Source organism: Sapajus apella, unplaced genomic scaffold, assembly GCF_009761245.1.
Source record: "Sapajus apella isolate SASKATOON/1434 unplaced genomic scaffold, GSC_monkey_1.0 scaffold86, whole genome shotgun sequence".
In the NCBI taxonomy this organism is placed as follows: Eukaryota; Metazoa; Chordata; class Mammalia; order Primates; family Cebidae; genus Sapajus; species Sapajus apella.
Genome location: NW_022437026.1, coordinates 990055 through 1006659, shown reverse-complemented (window position 1 = coordinate 1006659; position 16605 = coordinate 990055). Strand labels below are relative to the sequence as shown.

The 16605-nt window shown below is 37.2% G+C and overlaps 1 protein-coding gene across 1 annotated transcript; it reads left to right on the top strand.

Moving 5' to 3' along the window:
* The first annotated feature begins 6032 nt into the window (after window positions 1–6032).
* On the top strand, window positions 6033–14991 carry CLEC12B (C-type lectin domain family 12 member B). Its single transcript, XM_032254366.1, has 6 exons — window positions 6033–6604; window positions 8375–8473; window positions 10106–10324; window positions 11143–11297; window positions 11487–11602; window positions 14529–14991. The coding sequence occupies exons 1-6, from the start codon at window positions 6514–6516 to the stop codon at window positions 14677–14679; spliced, it is 831 nt and encodes a 276-aa protein (XP_032110257.1). The 5' UTR covers window positions 6033–6513; the 3' UTR covers window positions 14680–14991.
* The last annotated feature ends 1614 nt before the right edge of the window (window positions 14992–16605 follow it).

Here is a 16605-nt window from a genome sequence, read left to right as displayed (position 1 = left end):
TTCCTCTGGAATTTGGCTGTCCAACAGCCAAATTACTCTCTGATCAGTCCCAGCCGAAATCCTCTTGGCATTCAAGTTCCTCCTCTTCTCTCTTTCTCTGCCAGATCATTCCACCATTCATCTGCTTGTCTTCTCATCTGCTCCCTGATCTGGAGCCTGAGGTTTAGGGTTTATATGGGTACAAAATAGGGGGCATGGCAGGCCAAAAGGCAACTTTTGGGGGCATGAAAACAGAAAGCTTAAACATGTGCCTGTCCCCATTTTGGGCTGCCGGTCTCCAGGACTGAAGGATGGGGCTTTTGCCAGGGAACCACCCTCTTCTACCCAGTATTTCCGTCTCTTGTCTATATCAAAGGGAAAGTAAATTGATCTACTATATTTGAATTGAGAATTTGCAGAATGTTAAATCTATCTACTATCGTACTTTCCTATTAAAATTACTACAAAACTTCATGACAGGGACTATTAATTAATCATTTATTTGAACATATGTTTGTTGATCACTGCAGATGTCCCAGGCACAATTCTATTTTCTGGGGACCAATGGTTAATGAATCATACAAGCATTTAGCTTATGTTATAGTAGAGGGTGGTAAGCACAGATAGTAAAGAAACATAGAAAGCAAAGATCAAGATAATTGTATATCATACAAGTGTCATAAAAGAAGAAAAGTGATATAATCAAGTTATTCTGGACAGGCTCAGGGCAGATCTTGGTTTCACTCACGTGGATTGCTTTGCTTAAGCTTCACTGTCAGTTATTGAACAATTGCCCAGGTTTCTTCCATGTTTAAAATAATCCAGAATAATCCAAACTGACTTCTATGACAAAATCTGCCATTGATTGCTCTTTCTATATTATTTTATCAGTTATAATTGTGGTTGGCACTAAACTTATGACAAATTTATTACTATTAAGAAAAATAAAGCACAGAGGTTTAATAACTTGCCAAAAGCCACGGGGTAAGTAAGTGTTGATCCAGGATTTGAATCACTCAGTCTGTCTTCATAGTGCTTCATTTTAATTGGGACATTTTATTATCCTGGTCAGGAATACTCACCTAATTGGGTAAATATATTAATAGATTTCAAAATAAATTCCATCATATATCCATCCTCTGTCTCCTCCTTGTGGCCATTTATTTTCCTTCTGCTTTTAGTTTATTTTTGTTTCCTTTAAGTCTTTGATACCTCTGGCTTTCATCTTCATTTTTCCCTATTTCTTTTTTGTAAATAAATTCTGAATTAATTGCCATTCTGGCCATTCTCTGGGTACTTTCCAATTTACGCCCCACTATAAAAGTGTCCTCTGAAATAGGCATGAGATATGAGAGTAGGAAGATCAGAGTGAGAATGAACCCTCCTATCATGTTAAATCAGTATTTCTTTTAAGGTCTTCTCAATCAATAATACTTCCACATTTTATAACTATGTTTCCATATTTTCCAAGGTGAGCAATATTTTCTGACAGGTTTAATTGATGTGAAGCAGCAAGAAAAGTCAAAGGCAATTCCAAGCTTTTGGCTGAGAAACTGTATGTTTGGAGTGTTCATTTATTAAGATGGAGAAGCACATTGGGAAGAAGTACCCATTTTTTGATGTATTAAATTAGAAAATCCTATAATGTATCAAAGTCAATATGCCAAGAATCCAGTCAGACATGTGGTCCTGTAAATCAAGCACTGATATGGAGATAAAAAATTTTGGACATTATCAGTATATGGCTGTTATCTCAAGTCTTGAATCTATAAGAAATTAAAGCCCCTGGGTACTATCCAATTTAGTTTATTCCAGGAGAAGCAGAAGGAAGAAGAAGAAGAGGAAGAAGAAGAAGAAGAAGGAGGAGGAGGAGGAGGGGGAGGAGGAGGAGGAGGGGAGAAGGAGAAGAAGAGAAGGAGAAGGAGGAGGAGGAAGAGGAGGAGGAGGAGGAGTGTAACAAGAATTGAACAACTCTGGGACACAACAACATTTTAAATTAATTTAAAGAGAAATCAGTCAATCTGAGGGAGGATTGGATTATGAGTGAAGCCAAAGGAAAACCAAGAGAATGATGCCCTAGAGAACAAAGTATTTTGGAGAAGAAAGATTGTAATGAAAAGGGAATAATCAGTTATTTAAAATTCTGCTTACACAATGTGTAAGATGAATCCTGAACACTAGCCATTGGATGTGTTTATATTGAGGTAATGGTGACTTTAGCAGGAGTGTTTTTTTTATAGAAATAGCGAAGGAAAAAGCCTAATTTGAATAGGTTCAGGAAGAGCATAGAGAGATTTTTGAACCCCATTTGTAGTTAAGAAAATTAGAGAAATGGGGTGATCATGTGTATGGTGGTATGGTGAACAAAGGATGGCTTTTGCTTGTTTTGACATAGGAGATATTATATCATCTTGGGAAGTGAATGTAAGTGAACAAGTAGAGATAAAAAAAAAAAGGAAAAATTGATAGTGTCAGAAGGAACAAAAGAGGGAAAATTATAAGCTTGAAATCTTTAAGGAGATAGGTGGATGCATTTTAATATACAGATGGAGACTGATTTCAGATGAGGTAGTACAATTTAACCACTGTTGAAAGGGATACTAGCTCACATACAGATGTAGATGTTTTGGTATATTTGATTAGTGAAACCGAGAAAACTCCTTTCTGAATTTCTTTTTCTTAGGATAAGGTTAATGGAAAAGCCAGGTCATCTGTTGAGTTCGTAGAAAGAGAAGACAGAAAGAAATTTGAAAGTCTGAGAAAGAAAAAGAGATATGGAATAAATAATCTTTTAGGAGATTTGCAGAACAGGCTGATTAGTAAGAGTGCTGGAAGTTATATTTCAAAAACATAAGATAAAACCAGTTAATATGGTCACATTCAGCTACTTGAATGTATGCACAGAGCAGGTAGCATTGGATTTAACCAAGCTGCATTTTCTAGATGCTTTTGATGAATGAAGAGGGAAGCAAGGAAGCTGTAGCTATGAGTAAGAAAGTAATTTTTATAATTGGTCCTGGTAAGTGGTACATGCTAGGTATAATAGGCAATGAGACATGAGGGATTGACAGCAATGAAAAGGTGACACGGTCAGTGAAGCTGCTGTCTCAGTGGGCACTGAAATACCATAGAGTGTAGAATCCTCAGAGAGAGTGGGCTGGAGAGATAGGAGATGGAGGCCAGAGAGTGAAATATCTGAAACAGATAATGGAGGAGGTTCTCATATTGGAAATGAAATCGTCTGCACTCTAGCGCAGTGCTGTTCAGTAGCAAAGTTGGTAATAATGGAAATGTTATTTATCTGCACTGTCCAATTGCATAGCCAATGCCACCTGAGACTGTTAAGTACCTGAAGTATGACTAGTGTGGCTTAGGAAGTAAACTTTAAATTTTATTTAATTGTAATTAAGTTTAAATAGCTATTATATGCCTAGTGATTCCTATGGTGAATAGCATAGCTCTAAGGTAGGATCATCTAGTGGGGACTGATTTTTGTGTGCAAGCAACTGACTTCTGGGTGTGGGCAAGGTTATCGGAGGCAAATTCAAGAACTGAGAGTCCAGGATATTGGAGTTATCACCTACCTGAATGTCAAAATCACTGGTAATAATCATGAAAGAAGTAGAGATCAATAAGTTTTATGATATTTGAAAAAAAAATAATAAAGAAATAAGGAGGAATGTCCTAGAATTTGGTAAATGACTGTAACAAAGTGGGTTTTTTAATAGTGTAACTGATAAAATAAGCTACAGAGATGCTGTAAGTTTTCAGAGAGAAAAGTATATACAGAAATGTCTAAATTAATATGATCATAAACAAATAATGATAAATGACATAGCTTTTTGGATTGTAGAAGTGTTATCAATCTTCTCTTAGAAATAATTCAGAACCATGTGACATTCATCATTGTTCAAGCTAAGCATCATTTCATGGATAGTGAGAGGTTAAGATTTTGTTAGGAAACTTTAAGGTGTGTGAAAGAATTAAGGAAATGAGAATAAAAACCCAGTCTTTGCAAAATCTGGTGAAAGTTAAACCAGAGCAGAGATAGAAAACCATTCTTAATTTCTTATTTTTGTAGTCACCTATTTAAATAGTCCTCATGTCAATGGTCTCTGCGTTTTCTTAATTTACCTAGAATAGTAAACATAAGCATAGATTTATTATTTGTTTCCATATTTTTGTTAGTGGAGTTTTGTTGATATATGACTTAGAACCTCTAAACATTTTTTATTATTTCATCAATTTGAAAAAAAGAAACATGAACAAGCAACATATGTACTTAGGTGTTTAGAGATTGTGCACAATGTCCCTAAAGAGAAAGTTGTTACATTGCCTTTCTGCACCTCCTTCACATCTGCAGGGAGAATGCGCCTCACGCTGGACACCTCTGACTAAGATAATCTCCACACAGACATGAACCTTGGAGGTTTTAGATCACTCCCCAGTCATCTGAAACCACAAAACCCATACCAAATCCTCCCGCTAAGTACACTTATCTAATATTCTACCTCTCCCCAAAGGAAAGCTTTAGAGGAGATTCCTTAATTTCTTCACTCATGTATAGCTCCCCCACTCTTATTTTCCTGGGTTCTGTATTGACTACATATTGCTGCTGTAACAAATTACCACAACTGTATTATCTTAAGGCTCTGCAGGTTGAAAGTCTGACATGAGTCTCATTGGGCTAAAATCAAGGCTCTCGGCAAGGATGTATTCCTTTCCAAAGGCTCTGTGGGAAACAGTGTTCTGTTATTACCTTTCCAACATCTAGCCCAAATTCATTGGTTCTGGCCCCCTTCCTCCCTCTTCAGCTGGGAATATCACCATGTCCCTCTTTCTTTGTTTTGGTCACATCACTCTCTGACCACATCTAAGAAATATTCTGCAATTTTAAGGACTCAAGTAATTAAATTGCATCTACCCAGATAACCCGGGGTGTTTTTCTCACCTCAAGGTCTGTAAACTTAAAAGCTTACAGCATCTCTGTAGCTTATTTTATCAATTACACAGTTAAAAAAGTGTAATGGCATCTGAAATGTCCCTTTTTTCACAGTGAGCTGCCATATTCAGAGGTTCTGAGGATTAGAACATGGGCATCTTTGGGGGCTATTATTCCACCTTCTGCAGATCCTTAATAAAAATTTACTTCATTATATAAATTAGTAAGTTTAATGAAAAGTGATGGCAGGATTAGAAGTAGATTCAGTCCTTTAAGGTGTGTGTAAATCCTAAGGCTATAAATCCTATGACAAACTACATGTGCAACATGTTTTTCTCCTGTTCTTCCAGATAATAGAATACCGTTTATACAAATTGTCAACTTTTTATTGCTCATGTTGTTGAAATTTAAAGCATCACAGTGATAGTGCTTTGTGCAGTGAGTTTACTTCAATTTTATTGGATGCATTTTTTCAGAGCATTTTTAGACCTATCCGAGGGAAAACAGAGGTTGGTTATTTTATTAAGTTTAAAAAAATAAAATGTAAATAAATACAAGTTTAAAGAGACTTCTAATCCTAAAGACACTCTAGAGATCCTCATTATCCAGTAGTCTGTATGGATATCATTATTACAGCACTGTTTTTGGCTGTGGTTGCCCCACACAGCATCATCTGATTTTGTAGTCCAGAGACACAGCATGCTCTCTATAAGAGTTCTGCTACCCTGCAGGAATGACTGAAAGACAAACAAACTGAAACCAAAAATACCTTACCACGTGCCAGTCTCATTCTCGCTAGAATCGGCCTGCTTTTTTCACTTTCATTCCCCTGAAACTTCAGGTCGTTATTTTAAAAAATCTTGTCCTGTGTATTCCTTGCTGTCTACAGGAAGATTACCCTAGGATTGTTGTTCTGCTAGGAACTTTCCCCACCATGTCAGAAGGGCACTCCCGTTCATACTCACGTTAAGTAGCTAAGTAGCTATCAATTTCTCTTCCATGCCCCATTACCAACTCTCTCTCTCTCTCTCTCTCACACACACACACACACACACACACACACGCACACACACATTTGAATTTCCTATAATAGCAACCAGGTGTGTGACACAGCTCTTTCTGTCTTAATATGGGTCTCTCTGCTTGATATCTGATGCGACTGAGCATAAACTAGAACCAACGTCTCCATGCAGATTAGCTAGCCTTACATAGATGTAAAGAAGACAACTTGACTCTTTTCTGAAATATTCAGAGCAGCCTCTACCCTGAGGATCATGGGAATTCCCCCATGATCCTCCTGCTCTGCTTCCAAGCACCCTTTTTTGCTGCACAGCAAGAAATAATTCTGACAGAGCAGACAGTTTGATATCTGTAACATTCTAAAGAGAATATTTTAAAGCAGAATATTTGACTTTTCTCACTTTCTCTCCAGAGAAACAAATTGTCATTCTCCTCTTAGAGAGGGGCAGTGTTGTGTGTGGGTCAGTTGAGTGTCTTATAGAAGCTCCCAGCCTTGAAAAGGACACCCTGTTCCCAGGCCTGAAGATATTGAAACATTAATTAGATAATTTAAAGTAGTGCTTTCTTCTACAATGTCTGAAGAAGTGACCTACGCGACACTCACATTTCAGGATTCTGCTGGAGCAAGAAATAACCGAGATGGAAATAACCTAAGAAAAAGAGGTAGGAGTTCAGAGAACACCAACTGTGTTTTGGGGGGAGTGGAAGGTGTGAAATGCTTTGAGGTGCCGGCTTTAAAACTGGTGTTAAAGACAAGTGTGCTGGGAAAGCTTCAGCGTGGGAACAAATTGTTGTGGAACATATTAGGAGAGTGCGTGTTCCCAAGGTTGAAGTGAAAATATGTGGCTTTCAGAACCTCTTTAAAATTGTGTGATATCACTATGTTACAGGAAGCTCTGTGCTGCAGTGAAAAATTCTAACTGGATATGCCAGAAATTAAGCTTGTGGAATTAGAGATTTCTTCTTATAATCCTTGATATTTACACCTTGTTAGAGACCCCAGGAGGATGTTCTTTCAGAACCCAGATTGGAGGCTTCTAAAATAGTGAAGGTAGAGGACATTTTTTCTTTTAGATGATGTTAAGTTACTTAAAACTGGAAGATGAGTGAGTGGATCAGAAATGGACCAGAGCTAGTTTCTCTTTTGTCAGGATTTTTTTTCAAAGTTTAGGGTAGTTGAAATCCAAGTATAATGTGTAGCGTTGAACCAATTATGATAATATCTAGGTAGTATTTTACGTGCGTTTTATACAGATATAATTCTGTGATGAAAATTCACAATAATATTGGAATATTATTATTTCCTCCATTACATAGATGAAAAAACTGAGACGGAGAGAAATTAGATAATTTAAGTGAGTTCACACAGCTGCTATGTGGGGAAGCCCAGACTGAGCATTGGTCTTCAACTCATTCTCTTAAGCCTAATTGGAAGAAATAGCAGACTCCATGGTCAAGAATCTGATTTGATATATAAGACCACATCTCTTATTTTCAGATACGTTGACTTTCCAGGTTCTCCTGAGTCATGTCAGCCATCTGAGCCACTTTCTCCTGCTCTCTAGATTTATGTTTACATTTTGTGTGGTGCATGACATTTGAGGGAAGGATATTTACAAAAAGGCGATAGGGATAGACTTTGACTTTGCATGTGTCTAATAAAGATGGTTCCACATTTTTGCCTTGCTTTGTTTTGTTTTTTAATTCTAATTCTAACCTGTGAGGAAAACGGGAGGTGTGGATATGGTGCATATCACAGTGCACCTGGAGACTGTAATAGTATATCTAAAACATTGGGCTAGATGTTATTTGTACCTAAATCAAGGAATACTAAGTGAAGGAAAGCATGACAACCATTGGTATTTTAAACAAAAACTACAATGAGTAGGATGCTAACATTTGAAGAGTTACACTCTGGCTTTCTGGTCTACTCTGCTGTTTGTAAGTTAGCCTGCACATTCTTTCCTTCTTTTTTTTCAGTATTCATTCATTATTTACCAGGTGATAAATAGCATGAATAATAGATAAGCTATTGTTAACAGGTAAAAGATACTTTAAAAAGTAGAATCCACTTTTATAAGGCAGATAGAACATCTGCCTTATAGAGACTGTTGAGCTCAAAAGCTTGAGGTGTCTCCTACTGTCAGCAGCATCCAGAAAAAGCAGTTTTTGTATCTCTCATTTATGAATTCAACGAACTTGAGGAAGAAAAGTGGGTAATGATGTAAAACAAAAACCTTGAAATTAGGAGAAATTTCCTCTTAAAGGGAAGAAGAGTGGTGGAAGCAATGATGGCACCCTCACTGCACTCCATATTAGATATTTTCTAAAAGAGGTCATTGAAGAAGCAAGAGAGAAACGTTAGCGTCTGTGAGCAAGTGAAACAAGCACAAAGCAGTTCTGTTTGCTAATTGCTCTGTTGGCTTTCTCCAGCGCATCCAGCTCCATCTCCCATGTGGAGCCACACTGCCCTGGGTCTGCTAACTCTTTGCCTGATGTTGCTGATTGGGCTGGTGACACTGGGGATTATGTGTAAGTATAACAGCATCGAACCCGAGAAAGGCAACTAGAAAACATATTTTAAACCATGTATATTCCGCCTGGATTGTAGATGGGTCCTAGCATCCGAATCCTCTGATAGTTTTCTGCTGTCTCATATCTCTCCTATTCTTCATATCTTCCTGAAGACATGATCAGGATTTGGTTCTGAATTGTTTTATGTTGATAAGCTAAACCGGACTTAGACGAAGACTTTTCATTTCTAGTTATTCATTAGAATAAAGAGCCTGTTTTCTGCCTAGCCACACATTCACTTATCATTCCAATGCTGAGAAATAAAGTCAAGAAATACGTATTGAAGAAAATGCATGCTATTTTATCTATCTGGAAGACTTAGCACTAGACTAGGTTCAGTCCCTTCATGTGAGACTTCTCTAGTGGAGAGAAATCTTCCAAGTAGCAGCAGGCTGGTTTCCATGAATGAGAAAGACATACAAACAAGGAGGAAGAGTGGCCTGATACACCTTATGGAGTAAGAAAGTCGAACCCTCTCCACATGACAATGGAAGCTCCGCTCTCAAGCACCACAGCCACAAAGGAACATTCTATTGATTCTGACCCGTCCTTGGGTAGTTGGGGATGAACATGGGAGTTCCTGAGTAATAATTAAAACATCCTGAGAATACAAACTTCATAGAGTTGTTAAGTATATGGTATACAGAGCAGTGAATTGGCATGGTATTCACTTACGGGGTGGTGAAAAAATTAACTTTCTCGTAGTCAAGGAAGTTAATTTGCTGGATGATACTAACATCTCCTCTGCTACATTCATTTCTTTTCAATGATTTAATGGATAATTTTTTAAGATTTAATGGATAATTAGGATTTGGACATATATTTGTCACTGTGAAAGGAGGCTAATGATGTAGCTTGCTCTTTTGAAAAGAAATGTGATGTTCAAGCGGCAGTAACAGATATTCTGGAGCCAATCAGAGGATGAGGATTAGCAGTTGATCTTCTACAATAATGTATATTTAAAAATTAAGTGAAAATATGATAACGTATGCCCATTCAGTCAATACAGAAGTGTGACATTTCTTTTCTAAACTTTAGTGCTTTTGGTGCAGTGGTTCTTAAAGTTGTTGTGCTGATGACGCACCTTAACTGCTTACGAAAAAGGCATATTTCATAGACCCATGACCAGAAATGGTCTGATGTGCCATGAAAATCTGCTTTCTATTTTCTTTTGGTAAACAAGCATCTCAAGTGGTCTGCAGAGTTTGAGAAATCCATTTTTTCAAAGAATTCTGTTTTTATTAAAACAATTACATCATCTGCCTACAAATAAAATAAAACAAAAATAAAATAATTTTATGAAAATGAATGGCAGAATGACTAGCACTTCCTCAAATGCAATGCCAGAAATAGATAATTATTCATTAATTTAATATAGCGCAATAATAATTAAGATGTAAATAAAATTATAAAGAACTATAAATAATTTGGAATAGAAAGGCATCTGGTTTGTTTCTTGCATGATACCTCAAATACTAAGAACTACTAATAAATCTTGAACATTTAAGAAATGTTTCTGTCAAGAGAATTATCTATAGTTATTATGAGAACAGAAGAATATATGAACTTGTCTTCTGTCATGTCTTGGAGTTTTGCAGATATCTAATGAAATTAACTCAGGTTCAGAAATATTGAGTCAACTTCAGAAAACCGTCGACCAGCAGCAGGATAACTTGTCCCACCAACTGGGCAACTCCAATAACTTGTCCATGAAGGAGGAATTTCTCAAGTCACAGATCTCCAGTCTATTGAATAGGCTGGAACAAATGGCCGTCAAACTGTGCCAAGAGCTAATCGTTCATACCTCAGGTAATCAGACTTAGACCTGCTAACCAGTCAGATGGCATATGTTGCCCTGCTCTGAGTTGATCACATGCACCACCTCTGAGTATTGAGAGAGTTATGTCATCCAATGACCCTTAGTGATATTGCACTAAATTTACAGACAGCAAGGAAATATATAAATTCATTTAATATTTTTGAAACCACAGACAAATTTGAGAAGTATCTTGGAATGATACCAATCTCGATACTTCAACCCCTCATTTTTTTTTTTTTTTTTTTAGGACGGAGTTCCGCTCTCGTTGCCCAGGCTGGAGTGCAATGGCGCGATCTCGGCTCACCGCAACCTCCGCCTCCTGGGTTCAGGCAATTCTCCTGCCTCAGCCTCCTGAGTAACTGGGATTACAGGCACGTGCCACCATGCCCAGCTGATTTTTTGTATTTTTAGTAGAGACGGGGTTTCACCATGTTGACCAGGATGGTCTCGATCTCTTGACCTTGTGATCCACCCGCCTCGGCCTCCCAAAGTGCTGGGATTACAGGCATGAGCCACCGCGCCCGGCCCCTCATTTTATTAACTATGTCTAGGTGATCCTGTTGTTACGAAAGCTTAAAAGCATAGCTGGTAATTCTGAGTTCAGAAGACTAAGCCCTGAAAAGAGAGAATCCCTGTTGCCCCAACCATAACCAGGGGTCACTTTATTTTCAGAGGCTTCTAAAACAATATGTTTTCAGGGTGCTTGCTCTCAGACCCTATTGTTCAATTAAATGATTTAGTTTCAAAGCCGCCTCCAGTCACTCCAGAGACATTCAGTTTATATTATTGGGTATAATTTTCTTTTCAGACCACAGATGTAATCCATGTCCTAAGATGTGGCAATGGTACCAAAATAGTTGCTATTATTTTCCAACAAATGAAGAGAAAACATGGACTAACAGTAGAAAGGACTGCATAGACAAGAACTCCACTCTAGTGAAGATAGACAGCTTGGAAGAAAAGGTAGGATTGACTCTCATTCTCTTAACATTATCCATACAATGAAAGAGAAATAACTGATTCACATGATGGAAATTCAGTGCATCTTAAATTAGAATAATACATGAATTTAATGAATGTTCACATCTATCTTAACTTTGCAAACTGGGACGTGGCTCTCACATAAAACTTTTCCTCTGTCTTCTCTCTTAGGATTTTCTTATGTCACAGCCATTACTCAGATTTTCGTTCTTCTGGCTGGGATTATCCTGGAACTCCTCTGGCCGAAGTTGGTTCTGGGAAGATGGCTCTGTTCCCTCTCCATCCTTGTACGTCTCTAACTATGGAGGGTAAACACAAGCTTTCCATGGAATCCTGGGAAAATTAATAATGATTGTGAGAATTATAAATACAGATATAAAAAGAGGAGTACAACATACTGAGAAAAGAGCTCCAGTAACAAATATTGAAAGGAGGTATAGTTCATTTCATCTCTGTGACAAATTTAGGGCAAGGCTCTGAACTTTATCTTTGGGTAGAAATGTGTTTACTTACACACACACACACACACACACACACACACACACGCCCCGCTAATACTACATTCAAAGTACTTTATAAAGATTAACCCGTGAGTAAATCACCATTATATTCCCATTTTATAGGTAGAACTATTAGCACAGAGAGATTAAGTAAATTGCCTGAGATCACTCAGCTTATAAATTGCACGTTAGGGCCTGTGCACTCAGTCACTCAGCTACTCTGACTCTGCAGCACCTACAATCCAAACGGGTGCTGCTGGTGATAAGAACACACATTGCTTGATGCGGTGGCACGTGCCTGTAGTTCCAGCTACTCGGGAGGCTGAGGTGGGAGGATCGCTTCAGGCCAGGAGTTCTGGGCTGTAGTGCGCTATGCCGATCAGGTGTCCGCACTAAGTTCGGCCTCAATACAGTGACCTCCCAGGAGTGGGGGACCACCTGGTTGCCTAAGGAGGGGTGAACTGGCCCAGGTCGGAAATGGAGCAGGTCAAAACTCCCATGCTCATCAGTAGTGGGATCGCACCTGTGAATAGCCATTGCATGCCAGCCTGGGCAACATAGGGAGACCCGGTCTCTTAAAAACAAAAACAAAAACAAAAAAAGAGCACACGTCAACACATTTATTTATACGAAACAACTGTCAGTCATTTTCTATCAAAAAGTAAGACTGAATTGACTGATTAGCTCAATTAGTGTCATGTTGAGGACTTGCCAATTACAATATATGGCAAGTGTCTTTTATAAATTAAACTAAACCTGCCACTTCAGCGTTTAAATGAAAATATTTAAAGCACATATAGAATATATAAAACTTGGAAAATTTCAATTTTTTAAAATTATTTAAAGTTATGAAAAAATAGATGTGTGAGGGGGTATTAGATTTGCTAAATTCTTTCAGAGACTATAAAACCAAAAATTTTGAGAAACAGCCCTCATCATAACTACATTTAAATAAAACAACTGTATTAATATTTTAAATATAACGGTATTTTTATATTAGATAAAATTAAAGATCATTGGCCTCTTAATGGATTTTTAAATTTTTTGTTGATACATAAGAGATACATATGTTTTGGGATATATGTGATAATTTGGTACGTTCAGATATAGTATGTAGAGATCAAATAAGTGGAATTGGGACATCTATCACTTTAAATATTTATCTTTTCTTTATGCTAGGAGGATTCAAATTATTCTTTTCTCATTATTGTGCAATGCACAGTAGATTATTGTTACTTGTATTCACCCTAATAATCTATCAAACACTAGGTCTTACTCTTCTATCTAACAGGATATTTGTATCCATAATGGCTTTTTATCTACCTTCCTCCCCAACAAATAATTATCCATGCCCCTCCCTCCTGTTTCACTGTTTAAAGCATGCTGTCAAAGTTTTCTTAAACTGAATCATAATCTTCGGTCTTCTGTCAAAGATGCCATGCTTCAGCTGTGACTCAGCAGTTCCTTCCATCACAAACAATGATAAGTCTATTATTTTCTCCCTGGATACACTTTACCTTTGTCCATTTCCCAATGTTTTGTCATGGCCATTTTTACTCCAACACTAATCCCCCATTCTCTAATCACCATTATTAATCATATTAAGTCAACTAGTCTGGTGTCACACAAATAATAATGACAAAAAGCACGTGCAGAGTAATACCCAAACAAACAAACATGACAGTTACTTTTTTGTGACAAGAGCAATATTGGGCATGAACCGATTAATATTAATCTGAGGTGTTACTACTAGACTGAGGGATTCCAGGAGCAGTAGGACGACACCGTGTAAACACGTTGATTTCATGTTGGAGTCTAAGATGTGTCCCTTCTCCCAAAGGGATTCCAATCATCCTTGGCCCCTTTACTCACTCTTACTCAAAGTGTGGAGGAGGGGGCCCCATAGCAGGTTTTGGAGCCTGCGGACCCTGGCCCCTGAGACATGCAGCTGTCAGATAAGCCAGCCTGACAAACTCAGGTTAGAGAGACTGAGCTTCCAGATTGTATAGCCATTTCCTTGACTACTGAATAAAGGCCAAGGCTGTGATTTAGTAAGCCTAGCCCTGAAGCAAGAAAATAAAATGGCAGTGTAATACAGGTCATTTAGGAAAACAACAGTGTTGGGCACACAGAAAATTTAGGCCTGACAAGTGTAATTTTCTAAAGACATTCTTTCAGTGTTAACATCAATTTCTTAGCAGAGGAAGTGAGTACTCTTGTTGGAACCATATCTATATAGTCATTCATTTCCTTTCTTAACGTCTGTCTTGTTCTCTTTTTACCTAACACATATGTATAACTATGTAAAAAGTTATATTTGCGCATAGTAAAATGTGGTAACTTTTTACAACATAATGTAGTTTTATTTCTATGTTTTCTTCATAAAGTCTCAAAGAACTTCAAGTACTTGTAATATAAGCTGAACTGGATGGATTTCATTCATGGAATTCCATATTTATGAAGGAAATTCAAATTCTCAGCCCAGGATTTAAGTATTTCTTTTAAAGAATTCTACCTGGGATCGTGATAAACTTAAAACAAAGGCTCAGATGTGCCAGCTCTAGGCAGCTTCAGATTTTGAAGCTTTGTGGAGGCAGAAGTCCCTCAATATTCACATACATGACGTTGGTTTTAAGAGCAACTGAGAGCACTAAACAGTGATCATATTTCAAATATAGAATTTATAATTAATTTTAAATTGATTAATTTTCAGATTTAGTACTAAAGAACTTGACCAGATCAACGGATCCAAAAGATGTGCTTATTTTCAAAAAGGAAATATTCATATTTCTCGCTGTAGTGCTGAAATATTTTGGATTTGCGAGAAGACAGCTGTCCCGGTGAAGCTTGAGGATTTGGATTAGTATGTTTCTTCCAAATTCTCCAAGAGGCAGGAGTTTTGTGAGTAATCCCATGTGAGGAAAGAGGAAACTACAGAACCAGAACCAAGAGCAGCTTTCAAAATGACTGTGTATTTACATCATCAGACAAATGAACTTGCTTAACGGAACATTCTCCAGTCCCTTGTCTGTTGCCTTCTGATTTTATGTTATTATTCAGTCTTAAAATAATCCCTGGGGACCAAGAGGAATAGCCATACTATGGCCTTATGATCGTCTCTCATTTCACTGAATTTATTTGCTTTTTCAAATAAAGATTCGTTTCTTACATTATTATTATATTGTCACATGTGCACTAGGGTGATATTTAAATATTTGAAAACTAGAACTGACACAGGCCACAGCACTAGAACAAGGTCCAAGAGATGCCTTTTGTGATAGCTGCTAGGTCACGTGGAGGTCCGGCCATGCTAAGGATCCCGGTAGCTGGGGCTGCAGCACTGTATCAACTAATTTAGAAATATTTTATTTTGGCAAATGTTTGTAACACTGTGAACCAGCTGAGTATCAGCCTGCACTTGCAAAATAACTCTTCTTCCCCAACAATCCTATGAAAATAAATATTTTATTAATCTTTAAATTTTAGATAACTTGTAATCTGGGTGAAGAAGAATAAGTATTTAATAATTACCTTTTTTTAGAGACAGGGTCTCACTCTGTCACCTACGTTGGAGTATTGTGGTATGATTGGATCACTGCAGCCTCAATCTCCTTGGCTCAGTCGATCTTCCCACCCCAGCCTCCCAAATAGCTGGGACTACAGGCATACAACACCATGCTCAGCTAATTTTTGTATTTTTTTGTAGAGGCAGGGTTTCGCCATGTTGCTGAGGCTGGTCTCGAACACCTAGGCTCAAGCCATCGGCCACCCTCAGCCTCCCCAAATGCTGGGATTACAGGTGTGAGCCACTGCTCCTGGCCAATATTTATATGTTTATCATTTATTTAAATTAGTAATATTGATGTTATTGATTTTGTAATCTGAGTATCATTATAAAAGTATATTCTCTTACAATTGATATTTTATTTCCCTCAGACAAGTCCTAATAAATTTTTGGAAGACATTTGAAAAACATAAGAATCATTATCTTTAATTATTTAGAGCTTTCCTGAATCACAGTTTGTCAGTGTTCCTGGACACTAGATGCCAAATATTGTAAATCTAGGGTTCAAGATATTTTCTGGAACAAAATCGCTGATTTCAGAATACTGGTAAATGATATGGTGTTCCATTTCTCCTCATATAGTTGCGTAACTATAGGCAGAAAATAATGGTAAACTAGCCTTTGATACTGATTTTGCTAGATCAGAAATCTAGAATTTTCTGGAAAATTGATGTGATCCAAATTCAAAGTGAGTTGCATTTCAATACTTTGACAGTCCTTTGAAACTACAACTTTATATATACCATCTAGTAGCCTGTTATCCTCTAAATATTTAAAATTATGAATAATCAATGTTTTATATATGCATCAACAGAAACAACACAAAGGAAAAATGTGTGAAAATTTAGTAAGAATTACAAACAATGTATCTAAGCACAACTTTTTAAATAAAGACAATTAGTTCAAGTAAACAGTTTCTTAGTTATTACATGGGAATCAAACATAAGTTACATACACATGGATTAAAGAAGCAACTTGGTGCTTTCATTTCTCTTTAGCAGTTTTCCCCTGGCATTCTCATGAAGATAAAATTATTTATTAAAGTTCAAAATCTCTGCCTCTGACTCCCACACATTTGGGTTTCATTTTGTTTCCATGAGACAAATAAGTTCTTTCATTCCTCTATTTCTAATAAAAAGATCTACTTTTAATAATTTAAATATCTTAATCAGTTATTTTGTTCCTATGAAGAAGTTACAGGTTTTTTTTTTCTTTTGGTGTTTTG

Excerpts from the sequence above, each read along its gene's own strand:
- CLEC12B (XM_032254366.1), top strand. The coding sequence starts at position 6,514 with ATGTCTGAAGAAGTGACCTACGCGACACTCACATTTCAGGATTCTGCT. Across the intron at positions 8,474-10,105 it reads GGTGACACTGGGGATTATGT|TTTTGCAGATATCTAATGAA; the intron begins GTAAGTATAACA and ends CATGTCTTGGAG. Across the intron at positions 10,325-11,142 it reads GCTAATCGTTCATACCTCAG|ACCACAGATGTAATCCATGT; the intron begins GTAATCAGACTT and ends TTTTCTTTTCAG.